The 20,480-nt window shown below is 55.1% G+C and overlaps 1 protein-coding gene across 4 annotated transcripts; it reads right to left on the bottom strand.

The window, feature by feature from the left end:
- Window positions 1–1,523: 1,523 nt before the first annotated feature.
- ZNF250 (zinc finger protein 250) lies at window positions 1,524–19,410 on the bottom strand. 4 transcript variants are annotated; one of them, XM_082720342.1, is made up of 6 exons: window positions 18,873–19,410; window positions 13,926–14,021; window positions 13,545–13,686; window positions 13,251–13,364; window positions 12,995–13,057; window positions 1,524–2,901 (listed from the first exon to the last, which is right to left on the bottom strand). In XM_082720342.1, the coding sequence occupies exons 2-6, from the start codon at window positions 13,965–13,967 to the stop codon at window positions 1,577–1,579; spliced, it is 1,686 nt and encodes a 561-aa protein (XP_082576468.1). In that variant the 5' UTR covers window positions 13,968–14,021; window positions 18,873–19,410; the 3' UTR covers window positions 1,524–1,576. The 4 variants fall into 4 exon arrangements, with proteins under 4 accessions (XP_082576468.1, XP_082576470.1, XP_082576469.1 ...); XM_082720344.1 differs by having other exon boundaries at window positions 13,545–13,671; window positions 18,873–19,407; XM_082720343.1 differs by lacking the exon at window positions 18,873–19,410 and adding an exon at window positions 14,113–14,196.
- Window positions 19,411–20,480: the final 1,070 nt, after the last annotated feature.

The following is a 20,480-nucleotide window of genomic DNA, read 5'->3' as shown; positions in this document are numbered from 1 at the left end:
CTCCTCTCTGCAGTACGCCTGCTGCCTCAGCTTCCAGAGTTTCACCCGTGACGATGGCTCCTCCCACCTGCATCACACAGAGGGGAGTGTCTGTGCGTCAGTGCACCGCTGCGGACCTAAGGGTCACAGTCCTTCATTTCTCCCGAGAAGCTGTTTCCGAGAGGAAAAAACTTAAAAATTATGAATCAACTAGAGATGTCTGGGTGGCTCAGTCCTTAGGCTCGGGTCATGATCCCCGGATCCCAGGATCAAGACCCGCATCGGGCTCCCTGCTCAGCGGGGAGCCTGTTTCTCCCTGTCCCCCTGCTTGTGTTCCCTCTCTCGCTGCCTCTGTCAGATAAATAAAATGTTTTTTAAAAATTAAAAAACATTTCAATGTTTTTTAATGTGTCTGGGTGGCTCAATCGGTTAAAACATCTGCCTTCGGCTCAGGGTCCACCCCCAGTCCTGGGATGGAGCCCCCACATCGGGCTCTCTGCTCATTGGGGGGCCTGCTTCCTCCTCTCTCTCTCTCTGCCTGTTTGTGATCTCTGTCAGATAAATAAAATCTTTAAAATATTATGAAAAAAAAATTATGAATAAGGGAGCCTGGGTGGCTCAGTGGGTTGGGCTTCTGCTTTCGGCTCAGGTCATGATCTCGGGGTCCTGGGATCAAGCCCCGCATCGGGCTCCCTGCTCAGCGGGGAGTCTGCTTCCCCGTCTCTCTCTGCCTGCCTCTCTGCCTACTTGTGATCACTGTCAAATAAATAAAAATCTTTAAAAAAATTATGAATAAACAGATTCATTACAGTATATGAAAATGGATACTAGACACTTTTGCAATCAGGAGTAAAAAATAAAAAAGCCCTCAAATATAGGAATGGAAATTTCAGATAATAAAAAAGCAATTTGAATGTGATAATTTTAGGTTTTAAAAATATGTACCAAGGAACTGTCTTTTGAGTAACACAGTGGCTATGAGGTCTGGGCTCTGAGTGCAGAGCTCCCCTGCAACCCACACAGGGTCTGGAGGCCCCAGACATCCCACGATCTCCGGGGCATACGGTCTGTAAATCATAAGGCTAGGTTTTGAGGCAAAGATCCATTTCTGAGTTGAATTTTCACTTAGGACATTCCTTCTGATCTGGAATAAAGTTCAGACGCCAGCTGAAGCGTTTTCTGAGTTCACATCATTTCTCCCTAATTCCTCCTTAGGCGGTTTCCTTTGTTCACACAAAACAAGTGGTTGCACACACGCAGGGTTTCCAGCCGTCTTACACGGCGACGCTCGACGGCCATTCTTCATCCACACAACACTGCGGTGGTCTAACAATAGTGCAAATAACCCAAACGTTCGCGCAGCAGTTGGAGCAACTGTTGTCTTTAGAAAAGGCATGTCCTCTTGGGAGCGCGAACTTTACTCGGAGGCGGGAACGTGCTGCTGCGGCCCGAGCCTCACGCTCTCCCGCCAGCGCGGGCACCGACGGCGCCCGGGCCCGCACCCACGAGGGCCGCGCGACAGGCTCCCTCCCGCTCCTCCGCCCGGGGCGGAGCCCTCGGCAGCCCGTCCCGCGCGCGGGGGGCGCCCCCGGGGGGCTCAGGGCTTCGCGTGCACCTTCTGGTGCTGGATCAGGTGGCCGTGCTGGTTGAAGGCGCGGCCGCACTCGGCGCACTCGTAGGGCCGCTCGCCCGTGTGGATGCGCTGGTGCTGGATGAGCACCGAGTACTGGCTGAAGGCCTTGCCGCAGCGGCTGCACTCGTAGGGCCGCTCGCCCGTGTGCGTCCGCAGGTGCACGATCAGCGTGGCCTTGAGGCTGAAGGCCTTGCCGCACTGCGCGCAGCGGAACGGCCGCTCGCCCGTGTGGATGCGCTCGTGCTGCACCAGCGAGCGCCGCGCGCTGAACGCGTGCCCGCACTCGCCGCACACGTACGGCTTCTCGCCCGTGTGCACGCGCTGGTGCTGCGTCAGGTGCGAGTGCTGCACGAAGGCCTTGCCGCACGCGTAGCAGCCGTACGGCTTCTCCTCCGTGTGGATGCGCTCGTGGTTCATGAGCGTCGAGCGGTGGCTGAAGGCCTTGCCGCACTCGCCGCACTCGTACGGCTTCTCGCCCGTGTGCACGTTGTGGTGCTGGATGAGCACCGAGCGGTCGCTGAAGGCGCGGCCGCACTCGCTGCACGTGTAGGGCTTCTCGCCCGTGTGCACGCGCTGGTGCTGCAGGAGCGTGCGCTTGACGCTGAAGGCGCGGCCGCACTGCGCGCACTCGTGCGGCTTCTCGCCCGTGTGCACGCGCTGGTGGCTGCGCAGCACCGTGCTGTGGTTGAAGGCCTTGCCGCACAGCGCGCACACGTACGGCCGCTCGCCCGTGTGGATGCGCTGGTGCTGGATGAGGTGCGAGAGCTGCGTGAACGCCTTCCCGCACTCCAGACACTCGTGCGGCTTCTCGCCCGTGTGGATCTTGTGGTGCTGCGCCAGGTCCGAGCTCACGCGGAAGGCCTTGCCGCACTCGTTGCACTCGTAGGGCTTCTCGCCCGTGTGGATTCTGCGGTGCTTGCTGAGGACGGAGCTCTGGCTGAAGGCCTTGCCGCACACGCCGCACACGTAGGGCTTCTCCCCGGTGTGGGTTCGCTGGTGCTGCAGCAGATGGGAGCTGCGGCCGAAGCACTTCCCGCACTCGGTGCACTTGTAGGGTCTCTCCCCGCCGGGGACAGCCTGCTGCGCGGGGGCAGGCCCACCGCGGCTGGGGACCCGAGCTCCAGGAGGGCCGCCGGGGCTTGGGCTCACAGGGCGGCTCTGCTCGGCTTTGCACGGTCCGTGATCGGGCTGGCTTGAGGGTGCCCCCCCCAGGACCGCGGATCCTTCCTCGGAAAGAAACGGCTTCAGACTCAAATCCCTCTTCGGGTTCTCTCCCTTGTTCTCATGCTCTGAAACAACAAACCCAAAGTAAAAGTTAACTGCCCACCTACTCAAAACAGCAGAGCGCACGTCCCCAGAGGTGGCCCCCAGGCTGCCGTCCCTGAATGCACACGCCCTGTGAGCTGCCGTCGGGGAGAAAACTCACAACTGTGTCCAGTAACTAGAAACGTGCCCAGGCAGACAGGGCAGTCGGAGAGGTGTGAAAGGGCACGAGGCTCACAGCGGCAGGTGACAGGCCACTACTGCCCGAGTCCCACTCTCCCTGTCATCTCTGTTTTCTAAGATTTCCTGTATTTGAGAGAGATCAAGCGGGGAGACGGACAGAGGCAGACTCCCTGCTGAGCACGGAGCCCGATGCGGGACTCGTGATGGAGCACGGAGCCCGATGCGGGACTCGTGACTGCAGCGGGAGGCAAATGCTTAACCCACCGAGCCACTCAGGAGCCGCACCCTGGAGTCTTGACATGCAGAGCTTCCAGAAGCCGTCATCAAACCGGAACCCCACCCAGGACCACAGAATAGACAGCGGGCAGACAGCGACAGGAGGGCAGGTGGAGCTGGGAGACGAGCGTGTCCAACACACACAGGGCCCTAGGACTCGTGCGTGGGCAAGTGGGACCTCCTCTCCGCAGAGAATGCACCGGGAAGCCCGAGGAGACACACAATGGGAGACGTGCCACAGCTCGGCTGGAATGTGGCCTGCAGAGCAGCAGTGAGCACTGCAGAGATGTTTTTCGTGTCAGGTTGGGTACTCTCTACGGTGCGAGTGGGGGAGGACAGGGTGGCTTCCAAATTTCCCCCCCCTTTGGGGAGAGCTCTACGCCCAGTATGGGACTTGAACTCATGACCCTGAGATCAAAACCTGTGTACTCTAGCGTCTGAGCCAGCCAGGCATCCCTGAGAACAAGTGTTTCACATCTTGGAGACCAAGCCATTGAGAGGACAGGATGCCGGTCAGGGAAGGACCAAGACTTCACAAGGGACCTCAGGGCTTTGTGGGAGGACAAGACTGTGCTCAAGGAGTGGTCCTTACCAACGACCCCCAACAGGTGGCGCCGATACCATGTCAGGGCCAGAAGCAAGAGCCTGACTGCTGGCCCAGGGCGAGGCCTCCTGTGGGCCCTGCAGCCTAGGAGGCCACCTCCAAACACCCAGCTGCCACCCCCGGCTTCCCAAAGACCTCGGCCAGGAACAGCATTAAAAACGGGTGCACTTGGGGCACCCGGGTGGCTCAGTGGGTTAAGCCGCTGCCTTCGGCTCAGGTCATGATCTCAGGGTCCTGGGATTGAGTCCCACATCGGGCTCTCTGCTCAGCGGGGAGCCTGCTTCCTCCTCTCTCTCTGCCTGCCTCGCTGCCTACTTGTGATCTTTGTCTGTCAAATAAATAAATAAAATCTTTAAAAAAAAAACAAACCACAAAAAAACGGGTGCACTGGAGGGTCATTCTGGAACGAGAAGCCCCCGGGCAGAGGACGGCTGAGAATTCTCGCAGACGCACTCAGGGTCTACGACAGGCGTCGAGGGGCCTGCAGCCCTGAGGGCAACGTAGAGGCTGACCCAGCCATCTCGAGACGACGAGCTAGGACGGCGCCCAAATGGGCACACACGTGGCGTGCTCTTCGCTCCCCCTTCTCTCCAGAACTCACTTCCCTGGTTCAGAGGGCAGACCTGGGCATTCCCAGCTCAGAGAGCTCTGCTGTACTGTAATACAGCTCGCTCTGTATTGCGCTCTGCTCCCTCGTGCTCAGAGGCCGTTCCCAGAACAGCCGCCTGTGGTGGTCCTTCGCCTCCATCTGGTGGCAAGTATGTCTCGTTCTGTGGTTCTTTATTAGAAAGCGGAACAGAACCCAGTTGTTTTCCAACAGTGTCCTATCTAGACTAGCAAGTTCCCCACACCTTGCTGGTCACAGCATACTGAGATACAAGCTTCACTCTTTAATTAGTTCATGACTTGGTCCGGGAAGACAACTGTTACATAATGCGCCGTAAGGGAGTTCTGGCTGGGGCTTGGAGAAAGATTTGGGCCAAGGTGGTCAATAAATAAAATATGCTTGTTTTGATCTGTGTTGCCTTTTGGCGGCGAGGTTACCTTGGCGGGGGCAGGAAGACCTACCAAATGTTAATGCTTCTTGCAGAAGTCAGTGGCAGCCAGATGGAAGCAGACCCTCAGCAGAGGGTCATCTGAGAAGAGGCAGGAGAACAGAGTTGGAGACTTCCCTGAGCTAAGGGCTCCTGTAGAGGCTGGAGTCCCACTCCGGGCTTGACGAACGGGCTCTCCGCACCCACCCCGAGATTCAGCTGCACTCTAGACACGGACAAGGACCCCTCCATCTCCCAGTGCTCTCCAGGCTCAGGTGGGGGCTCTGCTCACCTCGCCATCTAGATGGCCCACCCGCACATCCGTGTCAGGGGTCCAACAGAGAACTTGGCTCCTTCCTCCCAGAATAGGCTCCTACTTCTCCTGGCTGGTGGGCTTCAGGATCCACATCTCTTTTTTGATTCCTTATCTTTCTTTTTCCCCATCAGTGTTCAAACCCCTAGTTCCTACGGTCAGACCAGCATGTGACAGCTTAACTTTTTTTTTTTTTTTTAAACCTTTTAATTTTGGAGAGAGAGGGAGAGAGAGTCACAAGCAGACTCCATGCTGACATGGAGCTTACTGTCATGTCCGTCCTGCCCAGCCCTGCCTGCTCATCAGTGACACGGGATGACTCCTCACCATGACCGACAAAAGCGCACAGTCTGATACAGAAAGTCAAGTGGAAACACTGACCAATCCAGTTACATTTCCCATGTCCCTTTTACTGTTAGTATCACTACTATTATACACGATGGAAAGCAGTGTTACTATACTAATTATTAGTTACATATTAACTGGAATGCCCCAGGAGGAAGAAAGCCGGGAAGAGTATCACTGCCTCCCTAACAGCAAGAGAAAGTCAGGTAACCTACAAAATCGTAACTTTCTTGAATCTGTCACAGAGCCGAGGTCATGATGGCAACCAAGTGACCTGAACCTAAGGAGAGACAGGTGTCTGCACGGGCAGACAACTGCGCTGAGGTGCCCGGATGAGAGGTAAAAGATGGAAGACAGGCCACCACCCCAGCAAGGAAGCAGCCCCTAGCTAAAACAGTGAATTTCCAAAGAACCACAGATGCAGGGCTCCTGACTATGGGCTTCTCCCCTGAGGGCAGGTCCAGAGGATGCCGCCTGTGGACCCACCTGAACCCTCCTCCTCCGCAAAGCAAATGCTGCCAAGTCTCTGCGCGAGAGAAAACAAACTTCTCATTTTAGGGCACAGATAAAAATTCCAATGGCTGGGGAGGGCAATCAAAATGATGCTCTACTCCTGAGGGAGAGGCAGGAAAATGATCATGAGCCCAGCAGGGAGAAGTCCGCTTCAACTAAGGGAAGGGCTGCGACCCAGGAACACAACAGTGGCGCACCCTCTCGTCTGCCCCAGCCTCTGGCCCAAAGGCCAGCAAGCCCCCGAGTAACCAGCCACTGCGTACTACTGCCTGGGTGGGGGTGGGAGCACGAAGAAAACCTGCTCTCGTGGGCACACCTGGGAGACAGGGGTCTCCCAGGAACCTCTGTGGTGTGATGAAGGCCACTCTGGGAAGAACAGAGCCCAGCCCGAGCCCTGACTAGACTCAGGCTGTCACACTACCAGCCCAGCAGGTCAGGTTGTTTGCAGAGACGGCTCACCTTGATGTCTACTGTCCTGACAGCTGACACTTGATAAAAAGTTACGAGACACCCAAGAGAAAGAAGACACACACACAGACTCCGAGACCAAGTGATCGACGGAACTAGAATTAGAGGTGGCCCGTTTGCTGGAACAATGTGAATGACCAGGTCGGGGGTTTCCGCAGACAGACACTGCGGGAGTCCAGCCGCAAATGCCCGATGTTGAAAAACACAGCCACACAAGGACGCCTCTACTGTGCTCATCAGTGGACCCAAGCCAGTGAGCTTGAAAATGGGCCAACAGAAATGATCCAAGAAGAAACAGAGGGCTGTTTAAATGGATTAAATGTTGTGTCCCCCACCACCAATTTACAGGTTGAAGCCCTAAGACCCCATGTGATACCTGGTTGGGCCTTTGGGAGGTGATCAGGGTTAGAGATCACAAGGACGGGACCCCCATGATGGGGTTAGTGCCGAAAAAGAGACACCAGGGAGTTTACTCACTTCCCACCTCCCCTGCCCCAGGCCTGCACAGGCCCAGAAAGGGGCCGTATGGGCACCAGAAAGCTGCTGCCTGCCGGCCAGGAAGAAAGCCCTCAGCAAAACCTGACTGCGGTTTGTCTCAGACTTCCAGCCTCCAGAGCTGGGAGAGTAAGATTTCTGATGTTTAGTCACTCTGTCAAAGACCTTTTGTTGCGGCCGGAGCAGACCCAACCAGTGCACGAAGTCTTAACCTACTGTGAAATGGCGTGAACTTCGTCTGAAGGTACTTGGTGGCTAGAGACGTGTATGTAAGCCCTAGAGCGGCCACGAAACATCGCGGTTCGGGACCTCTTCCTTCTCCTTTAAAAAAAATTGTTACTTTTCATGGTTCTATTTGATCTCCTTTCTTGGCTTCTTAGTTATAATACTTCTTTTGATTATGATGTAGTTCGGGGTAATTTTATCATGTAGAGGTGTAGAGTCCTAGATCTGAGTTTATACTTTTCATCAAATTTGGAAAAATTTCAACCATCATTTCTTAGAATACTTTCTCTAACCCCCTCTCCCTGTTTTGTTGGCGTCAGCTATACAGTAGGCCATTTCAGACTGCCCCCCAGATCACGAACACCCTGTAGACTTTTTTTTCTTCTGTTTCAGGACTTTCTAAATGACTTTGTTTTCACTAATCTTTTTTTTTTTTAAGATTTTATTTATTTGTCAGAGAGCAAGTGAGCGAGCACGGGAAGGGGGAGGGGAGAGGGAGAAGCAGATTCCCCAACGAGCAGGGAGCCTGACGCGGAACTCGATCCCAGGACTCTGGGATCCTGACCTGAGCTGAAGACACCCAACAGACTGAGCCCCCCAGCTGTTCCTCACTAATCTTTTCTTATGCAATGTCTAATCTGCCACTAATTTGACCCACTGAACTCTTCATCTCACTGTTTTCATCTTTAGAAATCAGAAATGGGTCTTTCACAAATCTTCCATGCTCCTACTTAATATGCTCAGTATTCCCTCTAGACCTTGAACACATGGAATAAATTCTTTGTTTGAATAGCCTTGTCTTCTATCACTGATGTCATTTTTGGTCAGTTTAATAGGACTTTTTTTTCCTTCTAATTATGGTTGTATGTGTGTGTGTGCTTTAAGATTTTATTTACTGGGGCGCCTGGGTGGCTCAGTGGGTTAAAGCCTCTGCCTTCGGCTCGGGTCATGATCTCAGGGTCCTGGGATGGAGCCCCGCATAGGGCTCTCTGCTCAGCAGGGAGACTGCTTCCTCCTCTCTCTCTGCCTGCCTCTGCCTGCCTGTGATCTCTGTCTGTTAAATAAATAAATAAAATCTTTTAAAATTTATTTATTTATTTGACACAGAGAGAGAGAGAGATCACAAGTAGGCAGAGAGGCAGGCAGAGAGAGGAGGAAGCAGGCTCCCTGCCGAGCAGAGAGCCCGATGCGTGGCTCCATCCCAGGACCCTGAGATCATGACCCGAGCCGAAGGCAGAGGCTTAACCCACGGAGCCCCCCAGGCGCCCCTGGTTGTGTTTTCTTCCTTCTTTAGATGTCTGGTTGATGTCAGATGTTACAAATTTTACCTTGTTTGATGCTGGATATATTTTTTAGAATTCTTTTTTTTTTAAAGATTTTATTTATTTATTTGTCAGAGAGAGAGAGAGAGCGAGCACAGGCAGACAGAGTGGCAGGCAGAGGCAGAGGGAGAAGCAGGCTCCCTGCCAATCAAGGAGCCTGATGTGGGACTCGATCCCAGGACCCTGGGATCATGACCTGAGCCGAAGGCAGCTGCTTAACCAACTGAGCCACCCAGGCGTCCCTGGACTATATTTTTTAAACGATTTTATTTATTTATCTGGCAGAGAAGAGAGAGCAAGCACAAGTAGGAGTGGCAGAGGGAGAGGGAGAAGCAGGCTCCCCGCTGAGCACAGAGCCCGATGTGTGGCTCCATCCCAGGACCCTGAGATCGGGACCTGAGCCAAAAGCAGACATTTAATGACTGAGCCACGCAGGTGCCCTGGTGCTAGAGATGATATACACACACAGATTTTTTTTTTTGGACAGAGAGAGATCACAAGCAGGCAGAGAGAGGGGGGCAGGGGAAGCAGGCTCCCCACCAAGCAGAGAGCTCGATCCCAGGACCCTGAGACCATGACCCAAGCCAAAGGCAGAGGCTCAACCCACTGAGCTACTCAGGCGCCCCTATTTCTTGAGCTTAGGGAGCCTGGATGGGGCTGTTGTTTAAGCGTCTGACTCTTGGTTTTGGCTCAGATCATGATCTCTGGGTCGTGAGATCGAGTCCCACGTTGGGCTCTCTGCTCAGTACGGAGTCTGCTTCAGTTTCTCTCTCCCTGCTCTTCCTCTCTCTAATAATTATTTTTTAAAAAGATTTTATTTACTTCACAGAGAGACAGAACACAAGCAGGGGAGCAGCAGAGGGATAGGGAGAAGCAGGCTTCCTGCTGAGCAGGGAGCTCAATGTGGGGCTCGATCCCAGCACCCTGGGATCATGACCTGAGCCGAAAGCAGACGCTTAACAACTGAGCCACCCAGGCGCCCCTAAAGTAAATAAATATTTAAAAAAAAAAAAAAAAAAAAAAAAAAAAAGGGACGCCTGGGTGGCTCAGTTGGTTGGACTGCCTTCGGCTCAGGTCATGATCCCAGAGTTCTGGAATCGAGTCCCCCATCAGGCTCCCAGCTCCACGGGGAGTCTGTTTCTCTCTCTGACCTTCTCCTCGCTCATGTTCTCTCTCAAATAAATAAATAAAATCTTTAAAAAAAAAAGAAAAGAAAAAATATTCTAGAGCTCAAGTATCCTTGGTTAAATTGCATCTGGTCCTTGCCTTGCACCTTTGAAGGATCAGACCAGAGTAGTGCTCAGGGTGCTTCCCCCACTAGTGAGCTCTCTGATGACCCCATGAGCTACAGGTTTCCTGCTCTCGCTATTGGGAGCAGACAGCATTCCCAGCCTTGTGTGAGCGCTGGACACTCTAAGTACTAGCCTATAGTTCTCTAGTCCTATAGCGCAGGGAGTTCTCTGCTCAGTGTATCACAAGGCTGAAATAAAGCGTTAGTCTGAATTCTTGTGTGGAGGCTCAGGCAATAAATGTACTTCAAAGCTCATTCTTACTGTTGTCAAAATTTAGCCCCTTGTAGCTATGGGACTAAGGTGACTGTTTCTTTGCCACTCTCGGCTCCTAACTGCTAAGTGCATTCCCTGCCATGTGGCCGTTTCACCTTCGAGGCGGCAATGATGCATCAAATCCTCCTCATTCCTGAGTCTGACTTCTGTCTCTGACCTCCGGACCCATATTTAAAGGGCTCTCCATTACTTAAAAGCAAAAGCTTAATATAACATAATCATAGGAGTAAAAGCCGCTTTCACAAACCTGGGGATAATGCACACAGGGCATGGACACCATGGGGCAGGGATCTGGGAGGTTCTGTGTGCCAAGAAAGAGTGTTCTGGTCTCTCTTCCTCTTCTTCCTTTTTTTTTTTTAAATTTTTTCCTTTTTATTTATTTGATAGAGAGATCACAAATAGGCAGAGAGGCAGGCAGAGAGAGAGAGGAAGCAGGCTCCCCGCTGAGCAGAGAGCCCGATGCGGGGCTCGATCCCAGGACCCTGAGACCATGACCTGAGCCGAAGGCAGAGGCTTCAACCCACTGAGCCACCCAGGCGCCCCTCTTCCTCTTCTTATGAAGACACCCTAACAAATCCAGGCCCTAGCCGTGTGATCTCACTCAACCTTAATTACTTCTATCAAGGGTTTGCCAGCAATACATTCACACTGGGGTTTTGAGCTCCAACAGAGGAATGGGAAAGGGGCACAAACGTTCATTCTATTCTGAAGACCATCTTAAATCCTGACTACTGTAGCTGCTACTCCTTCTAAAGAGGGGGCTCTTTCCTGGCACTGGACTGTTTCCATGCTAGTGCCAATACTCGAGGGGTCTTCCTACCGATCTCCAGAGTTCTCTTTGTCAGATGGACGCTTCTGTGGGACTCCTAGCCTCCCTGGTGTCTCTGGTCTCCTGACTATGTGTTCTCAAGTCTGGGAGACCACTGGCCTCTCCCGGTTTCCTCTCCCCACATGGTGATCTTCTCCAAGCTTTATGCTTAGAGCAGTTGTAGGGATCAGCCCTTTGTTTCCTGTCTCTCGGGGATTAATTTCCTTCACTGACTGACATCCACTGAGAGAAAGATGCCCAACACCGTGAGAGCTGTGGTTTCATAGATCTTGTTGTTTTTAGGTTGTTTCAGTTGAGGGGGTAACTCCCATCTCAGTTTACTCTCATCTTGGCTAAAGTAGAAGCCTTTGTGTTTTTGTTTTTTTTTAAATAGCTTTATCTTAGAAATTTGTATCTCTAACCAATAACTTAATTAGGCATATTTATGAGATTTTTATAATATCATAGTACCTGGTGTTCAATTTGTTTTCCTCTCCCAACACTATGTTCCTGATTCATCACATTGTTCCAAAGTAGTTATTAAACCATTTTCACCATGATTTTTTTTTTAATTAAAACACCAAAATTTATTCATGTATCTATTTTACTGCTGGTGGACATTTGGGTCACTCCCAATTTTGCACGCCTCTACGAAGACTCTTATGTATGTTTCTTGGTGCTCACATACAAACAGCCTCGCTGTGCACACCAGAGCGGAGCACTGGCACAGGGACCTGTATTTTCACCTTCATTAGAGAATGCCAAACGGGTTTCTAAAGGAAGTGTGCACAACATTTACACCCTCATTAGCTGCCTTACGGCTTCACCCAAACTCGACAGCCCCCCTTTTACCATTTCCCCCACGTTTTTCATTCTGAAGGTGTGACATGGTGAATCAGAATGGTTTTGATTTCCATTTTATTGATGAATAATGAGGCCGAGCATGTTCTCACATTTACTGGCCCTTTGGTTTTCCTCCTCTATCAGAACCTGTTCAAGTTGTGTGCCCGCTTTTATTACCGGATTATTTCTGTATTTTTTATTCCCTTCAGAACAATTATTGGGTGTATATAGTTACCAGTTACAAAATGGTAACACTAATAGGTTCTTCATTTAAAAAATCTGAGTTTACTGTCCTCTATCTGATAACATTTTGTATACATCTTTTTATTTTTAATTTATTGTTATTTATTTATTTAAAAGATTTTACTTATTTATTTTACAAAGAGAGAGACAGACACAGTGAGAGAGGGAACACAAGCAGGGGGAGTGGGAGAGGGAGAAGAAGGCTTCCTGTGGAGCAGGGAGCCTGATGTGGGGTTTGATCCCAGGACCCTGCGATCATGACCTGAACTGAAGGCAGAGGTTAATGACTGAGCCACCCAAGGGCCCAATATACATCTTACTTTTAAAAGGTTATACTATGTGTTTTTTAAACAGGGAAACACGGTTTAGTTGCTTTTTGACTTCTAAAGTCTCATTATCAAAACATAAAGCTAGTAAGCCCATTTGCACTGAAAAGTACCGTTTCTACCGTCTGAAGTTTCCTGAATAGGTAGTTTCTTCCCTGACGCCAAAGTAACAAGATGAGCAAGATGACCTTAAAAAGTTAAAAAGTAACTGTACGGGAGGTCACTCACTCAATGTTCCGTGTCCTCACACCCACGCATGACCAAACTTTCCTGCTCACAGACAGACTCAGGCTGCTGTCGGTGCGAGGCCGCCCTGTGCCCGCGTGGTGCGGGAGCCTAAGCAGAGCCCTCACGTTCAGAATGGTGGCTTCAGATTTGAGCACAGACTAGGGAAGAGTGTTTTACATGTGACAAGACAAAGGGAGAAAAACAATTGCACTGAAACAGATTTTTAATTTAGAAAACCCCTCCCCAAAGTCAGAACACACTCTGGTGAATCCTGAGCACTAATACCTGCAGGGACTGTACGGGTTAGAACGACGAGACACACACCTACCCCATGGACAGGGTGAACTGTCTTGTCGCGGACAAGCTGTCGTGTGCTCACGCCTGTAGCTGTCTGCAAAAGGAAAAGAGAGCTGAAGGGTTAGTAGGAACTTGCCATCTGCCGTTACAACCTAAGTGCAATTCACTGCGTTAAGCCTCTGCCAGAAGAGGCGGGACGTTACTCTGCTGTTTATCCCCTGCCAGTGCCCACAGCCACTGGGAACTGACTAACCCCGAGGGAAGGAGGGCCAGCTCATTTCACTCACCTGACCGGCCGCTCCCCAGGCCCCGAGTCTCCTCAGCCCCGTGCCCGTCCAGGACCCATGGCTCTTCGCCTCGCTCCAGCTGAGAGATCACACTGGGCTTCGATCCGGGAAGTCCTGCTCACGGGAGGGAAGGCCTTTTGTCAACGCAGTATCTGTGACCACCCGCACCCCACCCTACCCGAGTGACCTGCAGGCATGACAGATGGGACTGCCATTCCTCTAGAGCCCCCACCACAGGGCCCCCACCCCTGGCTGAGCACACAGACACAGAAGAGGCCTGCTGAGGGGCCATACCTAGCGATACCACGTTCCCATAGGTCTCCATCATCACGTGTCGGTAGAGGCCCCGCTGAGCAGGGCCCAGGCGGTCCCATTCCTCCTGGGAGAGGAGCACGGCCACATCCTCAAAGGTCACCTTGGCCTGGAATGACAGGGGCTGCTGCAGGTTGGACTAAGTCTCCACATCCGAGATGGAGTGGATGCAAGTGGAGATGCCCTTGGTAGGGGAAACATATGTGAACAGCCTGGCGGGGGAGGGTGGGCGATGGGGGAGTGTAACAGGAAGAGGCCACGGGGTTCAGACGCAGGGACACTTAGGCAACCACCTGGAGCCCTGGGCATAGCAGGGCTGGGAGGGAACCCAGAGGTGCTGCACAGGCCTCGAGGGCAGCTCACCTGGGGTCCTGCTGGCGGCGGCAGGAGCCTGGCCGCTGCCATGGCTGGATCGCCCGAGGTTTCCGAGGAAGATGGAGGTCAGAGGAGCCTGTGGGGCTGAGGAAAAGGGAGTACATGAGGGGCCCAGCCTTGCCTTCACAGACCCTAGCGCTGGGAGGCCAACCCCCAAACCCCCGCCACTTCTTACTCCACAATTCAGGAACAATGATCCCTGGACTCTGTGAGCCCCGCAAAAATCCTGCCTGAGATGCCTGGGGACACCTGTGCACCCTGGGAACCAGGTAGGCCCCACCGCAACCCGGCCAGGACTCAACAAGAAACACCCACGGGAACACCAGTCAGGACCTCCCCAGTGAGTGCTGGACACAGGTATAGCTGACCCGAGGAGGCACTTGGCTTTTTTTTTTAAAAGACTTTATTTATTTGAGAAAGAGAGAGTGAGAGCGCGCACAAGCAGGGGGAAGGGCAGAGCAAAAGAATCTTTAAGGAGACTCCCCACTGGGTGTGAAGCCCAACACAAGGCCTGATCTCATGACCGAGTCAACACCAAGAGTCAGACACTCAACAGGATGAGCCCTCCGAGCGCTCCTCCCCCTCCTCGTCCACACCCTCCCTCCTCCACCCTCCAAGCACGTTCAGAACGTGGCCCTGCTGCAGCAGGGCTGTTCCCCTGTGCACCCTCAACCCCACTGTGGGAACAGTGGCTGTTGCTGGCCTGAACCCCTTCCTGGCTCCTTCACAGCTGCTTCGAGGCTGGTCAGAACCCCTGCCTGGGCTTCCCTTCAGCTAGGGAGGCTCCTGACCTTTGGCCGGTTCTTGGCACATAACCCTCTCATCGAGGGCCTTCCTGATCCCCAAACCTTGAAGGCCTGTCTCCCGGTCCTGATTCTCCCTTTGTGTCCCAGAGCGGCCAGCAACCCAGTATTTGCTGATTAAGTGAATGAAATAAGAGCTATGAACCCATACTTCACTCTCTTTCTCAGGAAAGCCACCTGGCATAATGGAGACGAGTCGGATAGACCATTTCAGAGTGGGCACGCCCCTGGGATGGACACAGACCCAAGGATGGTGCCACTGCCAAGCCACAGTCCTTCCACACACAGGTCACACACCCCCTGAGAAGGACTTAAGCTGGGGGAGACAGCCAGTAGATGAATGAGACCATGGGACGCAGAGAGCATGTCCATAATGTCCTCCTTCAGAAAGAATGCCTCCAGGGTCAAGAAGTGTGAGTGCTTTGTCCTCACCTATAAAACAGGGAGACCACACCCTTCCTCCGCAGGCCTCAAGAGGCAGCAAGGTGCGAAGTCAGATGCTGCTGGGCTCGTTCAATTAAATTAACTCAAAAACCTAGGCTGTCAATCTGAGTGAGGCATGGAGGCCGGTGTACAAGGCAAAGCGCAAGATTCCCGGCGGGGCGTGGGGGGGGGGTGGAGGGGACAGTCCTAGAAAAGCACTGAAACAAAGGCTCTCTACCCAGGACGACCTTCACACGTTACCATGCAGGAGCACACACACTAGTATACTTGCTACTTTGGTTGAAGATCTGCGTCCTTCCAATGTGCACATGGTGAAACCCTAACGTCCAGCGGGGTCGTGTTAGGAGGTGAGGCCACTGGGAAATGCTTAGGTCATGAGGCCGGAGCCCTCGCAATGGATCAGTCCAAGAACCTCACAGAGCTTCCTCACTCCTTCCACCATGTGGGGCGCGGCAAGAAGTCTGCAACCCGAAAAGGTCCTCCCCGACCACGGAGGCACCCTGCAGCCTGCAGCACTTGAGAACCGTCTGTTTTATAGGTTACTTCGTCTACAGTATTTTACTAGAGCAGCCCAAAGGAACTAAGACATATTCCTGTATCAGATAAAGAAAAAGAACAAATACAAGAAGTGGTACCGACTAGTTTTGAACAAGTCTGTGACTGCACACAAAGATGCGCAAAACACTGTGGCCCCCAAAGCTGACAGCCGTCGGGCAGGTGAACAGAGCCATCCAGGGCCCAGAACTGGCACTTCCTGAGCTGCCCTCTCTTCCACCCTGACCCCCGTGATTCCGATGCCCACACCTCCAGGCTTTGCTCTGCGAAAAAACACAGGAGTTGTTGGTTTGTTTTTTAAACAAGGGAATGGAGGGGCAGGGGCGTGGGGGCGGGGTGGGGAGATTCTTGGGCAGGCGCCACACTCAGCACGGAGCCCAATGTGAGGCTTGATCTCACAACCTGAGGTCATGGCCCGAGGCAAAATCAACAGTCAGAAACAACGGATGGAGCCACCCAGGTGCCCCAACACGGGAGCTGAGACAGGAAGGGAGATTAGGTGGGCATGCCCAGTTCTGTTCAGACGGCCATGCCACCCCCAACACACGGCCAAGTACAAACGCACCCCTGGGGGGCCCTGCAGCAGTGCCCACCCGTCCATCAGCCAGTCATTCCTCAGATGCAGCAGTTTCATTTTTGGAAATGTCCTCAGAGAGCAGGGAGTAACCCCAACAAAACCAGAACAGATCCGTGTTCTCAGCAGCACTGGACGCTTCGTGGGAAAGAAGCCAGACTGCAGAGAAATTCTGTGCCAAGCAGGCCCCGGCTGTCCTGACGGTGGAGCAGCCAGCAACTAAGGAAGGGACCGTGGAGGCGCAAAGAGCTTAGAACTTAAAGTTTTGAGGTTTATGATCACTTTGTTTGGTAAGCTAAGTTTTAGGAACTCGTTGCCCTTACTGAATTCCTCCTGGGCTTGATGGAGAAGAACAGGCACGCCTATCTTCCAAAGACGTTGCCCACAGTGACAGGCCAGGACAGGCGCACCCCCACTCCCTGGTCTGGGCCGGGCAGCTCCGAAGATCTTCCTCCTCTGTCCTCACCATCCTCACCTCACCTACGGGCTTTCCTGCTGGAGTGAGTCCCGTGCCCTCCACGGGGGACGCATCTTCAGGAGAGACCTCTCTGAGCCATGTGTGAACCCAGAGCAGAACCCTGCAATCTTCCACAGAAAACGATCATGCGCCCAGACCCATAGCTTCCTACACACCAGCAAGACCTGGGCAGAAAATACATAGGGAAAAAGATCCTGTTCAAAATGACACAAGAAACAAGCTTAAAATAAACTTATTTCTATAGAAATGAAATGTAAATTCTCACTGTATCCACAAAACCAAGGTGCCCCAAGAGCCAAGTGGGCCTGGATGAAAAGGGGTGACACAGGAACCGGGCAGAGCAGGGCCACATCCGTATACACAAACGGAGAACAGGAGGCACTTCAAACTGCTGACGAAACGGGGTTCAGTAAATGGGGCTAGGACGAGCTAATGCTTCAGGAAAAGTAGAACGGGCCTGTGCATGAAGTTCAGCAGATCTCCCAGAAGGTAGAGGAAGGCCAAAAGATAAAAAAAAAAAAAAAGGGTAGAAAAAAATTGATCATCTCCTATCAAATACTACACGTCTCATGAATCCGGGCAGGCTAACGAATGAAGAGCAGAAATTCTACATCACGTTTTATAGAAACACGTTTATATTATTTCAGGTGGGAAGGGCCTTTTAAGCAAAGCACCAAAAGCAGAAATATGGGGGCAGAGACTTCCAGATCTGCTGCATGAAAATCAAGACCTCATGCACATCCAAGCCACCAAATTCCAGAATGGACCCCAAATCACGCACGAATTTAAGGCACGACAAAGGTGGTTTTCCAAACCCATGGAAAGATGAATCTTTCAATAGGTGGTGTCAGCAGCAGCAGAGAAAACCACGACGCTGGATTCCTCTCACCCCGCACCAAATCAACTCCAGATGATCCACCATTGCACAAGAACCCGAGAAAACGGGGGTTTGTTTTAAAAATGAACCTGGCAAGGGGAAAGCCCTTTACGACAACAAAGCTCGAAAGCCTTCGGAGGCAACGCTCGACCACTAAGAAGCCGAAATCTCTCCGACAGCCCCCAAGCGAGCACACAGGCACCGGAGCCCCGCGTCGTCTGCGGAGTTTCGGCGCCCACGGAGCGGAGCAGGGACCGGCCGTACCGGGGGCCACGAAGCACCCGACGTTTCCACCGCACCCAGCCCCGGGGACGCAAACTCCGACACCCCGCGACCACCGGGCGGGGCGCGCGACCCAAGGCGCCACCCTCCCCGCGGCCGCCCCTCGGCCCCGCGCCCGACGCTCTCCCGCACGCTCGCGCTGCCCCCGACGCGCACCGTCTCGCCTCAAGGCCGGGAGAACCGACGACGCACCGGGGAAGCGCCGGCGACGAGGCCGGAGGAGGCTGGTCTCGGCCCCTCCGCAGCCCCGGGAAGCCGAGCGCGCGGACGAAGACGGAGAAGCTCCGCCCTGGGGCCCAGAGACCCCAGCGCCGCTCGGACGCGGAGCCACGGCCGGCCGCGAGGTGCGGAGGCGCTGCGGGCTTCTCAGCCGGCCCTGGACTCCGGGGGCCCCGCGACACGCGGCTCACGGACCGCCCTCCCGGCGCCCGGGCGCGTCCTCCCCCCGAGGCCCCGCCGCCGCCCTGCAGCGCCCGCGGGGTCCGCGGTCCGCGGGGGAGGGGCCCGGGAGCGTGGCGGGGGCGCGCGGGGGAGTCTGCAGAGTCCCGCGGCCTGCGGGGGAGCTCGGGGCGCGGCGGCGGCCGCGGGGTGAGGGCCGAGGGCCGCGGGGTGAGGCCGGCCGTCCGCGGGGAGGGGCTCGGGTCGGGGCCGCAGCGAGGGGCCCGGAAGCGTGGGGCGGGCGGTGCCGGGGGCGCGGCGGCGGCCGAGCGCTGCGGGTCAGGGGAGGCGCAGGCGGGCCCTGGGGTGTGGCGGCCGGCGGGGCGCCCGGGGCGCGCGGAGGCAGAGGAGGCCGCTCGCGTCCGCCGGCCACGGGACCCGCGCCCGCAGGGAAGCGCCCTGTCCGCGAGGACGACCCGGCTGCGGCCTCCGTGCGGGTGGGGGGGTCCCGACCTGCCGGTGCCCGCGCGAACCCCCCACTCACCTTCCACGCCGCAGCCTCACGCGCGAAGGGACGGGCGCCCGCAACGGACCCAGACAAAGGGGACGCCCCGCCTCGTCTGCGCACCCGCCAATCCCGGGGAGGCCCGCCTCCTTCGTCCCCGCCCACACCCCCGGGCCACCAGTCCTGGCGTGCGACAGCCCCCAGCGCCGCCCTCGGCCCCGCCTTCCCCGCCGGCGCCATTTTCCTGACGGACGGCTCTGCGGCGCGCTCCAGAGCCACCGAGAGCGGAGACCTCCCGCGCGCCTAGAGAGGCCACCCCGCGCCCGGCCCTTGCGCGCACCGCACTTCCGGCGGTCCTGCCGCGGCTTGGCTTGTCGCTGCTGCCGCGGGTTTCGGGTGTCCGTCCCCACCGGTGCCCCGACTGCCTCAAGCGGGTGCATTTCCCCCTGAAAGTGCCTTCTCGTTGCTGTGGCCCGGGACCCGGCTACGGCCTGGCGGCGGTCGCGTGTGGCACGGCGGGCCCGCTCCGCCGCCCGCACTGGCGGTGACGGCCTTTCGGGTGCGGTTGGAAGCCCGCGCCGGAGGGCGGTGAGCGGTCCGGCGGGGACACCCCGGGAGAGGAGCCTCCGCGGCGCGGACTGGAACGCCCGAGGCGCGCGGACGGGAGGGAGAGCGGGCCAGGTCGCCTCTCCTGATGCGCCCGGGGACCTCCGGGCTTGGGCGCCCGGGGACCTCCGACGGGGTGCGGGGGTGCGGGGGCGCCGCTCGCCTCCGGCCGCTTTTGAGCTGCTTAGGCTGGGAGCTCCCAGCGGTGCACGGCGCGCGAGAAGGCAGTTGAGCTCGTGTCCGTGTAACCGCGGAAGCCCTTGCTGACCCGTGGCTTCGCCCGTGTCCCTGCCGGGCTCCCTCCTTCCGCAGCCGCACGGAGCAGGTGCTTCGTCCAGCTCCAGGTCAGTCCGAGAGACAAGGGCCCTGCGAACGCAGCTGCAAAAGCACGACCACTCCTCCATGTGCACCATCACGCTGGACCGTCGCCAGGTACCCGTGTCCGGAGCCTCCTGTCCGTCGGGCCGTTTCTTCCTTTTAATCAGTTCGCACTGATGAGGGAGCAGAAGACGAGCCGAGGACAGGCAGAAGCGGACGCCCCACGAACTGCCCGCCGCCGTGGGATGTTCTCCCGGAAAAGCCGAGATCGCAGCCCGGCAAGGCTTTGACCTGCGAGCACAAAGCCTTTCTACCAACGACCTAGTTTCCAGATACAGTCAAATGTCCTTGAAGCAGGCAGAGCGTCAGGTTCCTCCAAGAAGCTGCCAACTCCCTTACTGTTCACGCCTCCCTAGAGGGGAAAACACCCTTCACTTGACAATGGCTAGGACTAGGGTATCCTGGGAGTCTTCTTTAACATGCAGAAATCCTTTGGAAACCTCCCTTTTCCATACCTCCCCCCAGTTCCCAAGGATGTCATCAGCCACACCTCACAAACCCAGAGCGGATCTTTCTGCCCGCAGGTCCTAGAACTACCTTTTTGCACCAGAGGCGTCTCAAGCGTTCTTCTTGGCCTTGACTCTGGGCTTCACCCCACCAAACTTCCCCTGTATTCCAAACCCCACCAAAACTAGCAATGCATAATGCATTTGGTGGACAGAC

The sequence above is a fragment of the Mustela nivalis genome, assembly GCF_964662115.1.
Source record: "Mustela nivalis genome assembly, chromosome: 2".
NCBI lineage: Eukaryota > Metazoa > Chordata > Mammalia > Carnivora > Mustelidae > Mustela > Mustela nivalis.
This window is presented reverse-complemented; position numbering and strand designations above follow the sequence as displayed.

Bases quoted from the DNA above. Each gene is read 5' to 3' on its own strand.
- ZNF250 (XM_082720342.1), bottom strand. From the start codon at position 13,967: ATGGCAGCGGCCAGGCTCCTGCCGCCGCCAGCAGGACCCCAG. The intron at 13,365-13,544 runs GTATGGCCCCTC...TCCCGTGAGCAG, and splicing joins TGGGAACGTGGTATCGCTAG to GACTTCCCGGATCGAAGCCC. The intron at 13,058-13,250 runs GTGAGTGAAATG...TTCCTTTTGCAG, and splicing joins CCTGGGGAGCGGCCGGTCAG to ACAGCTACAGGCGTGAGCAC.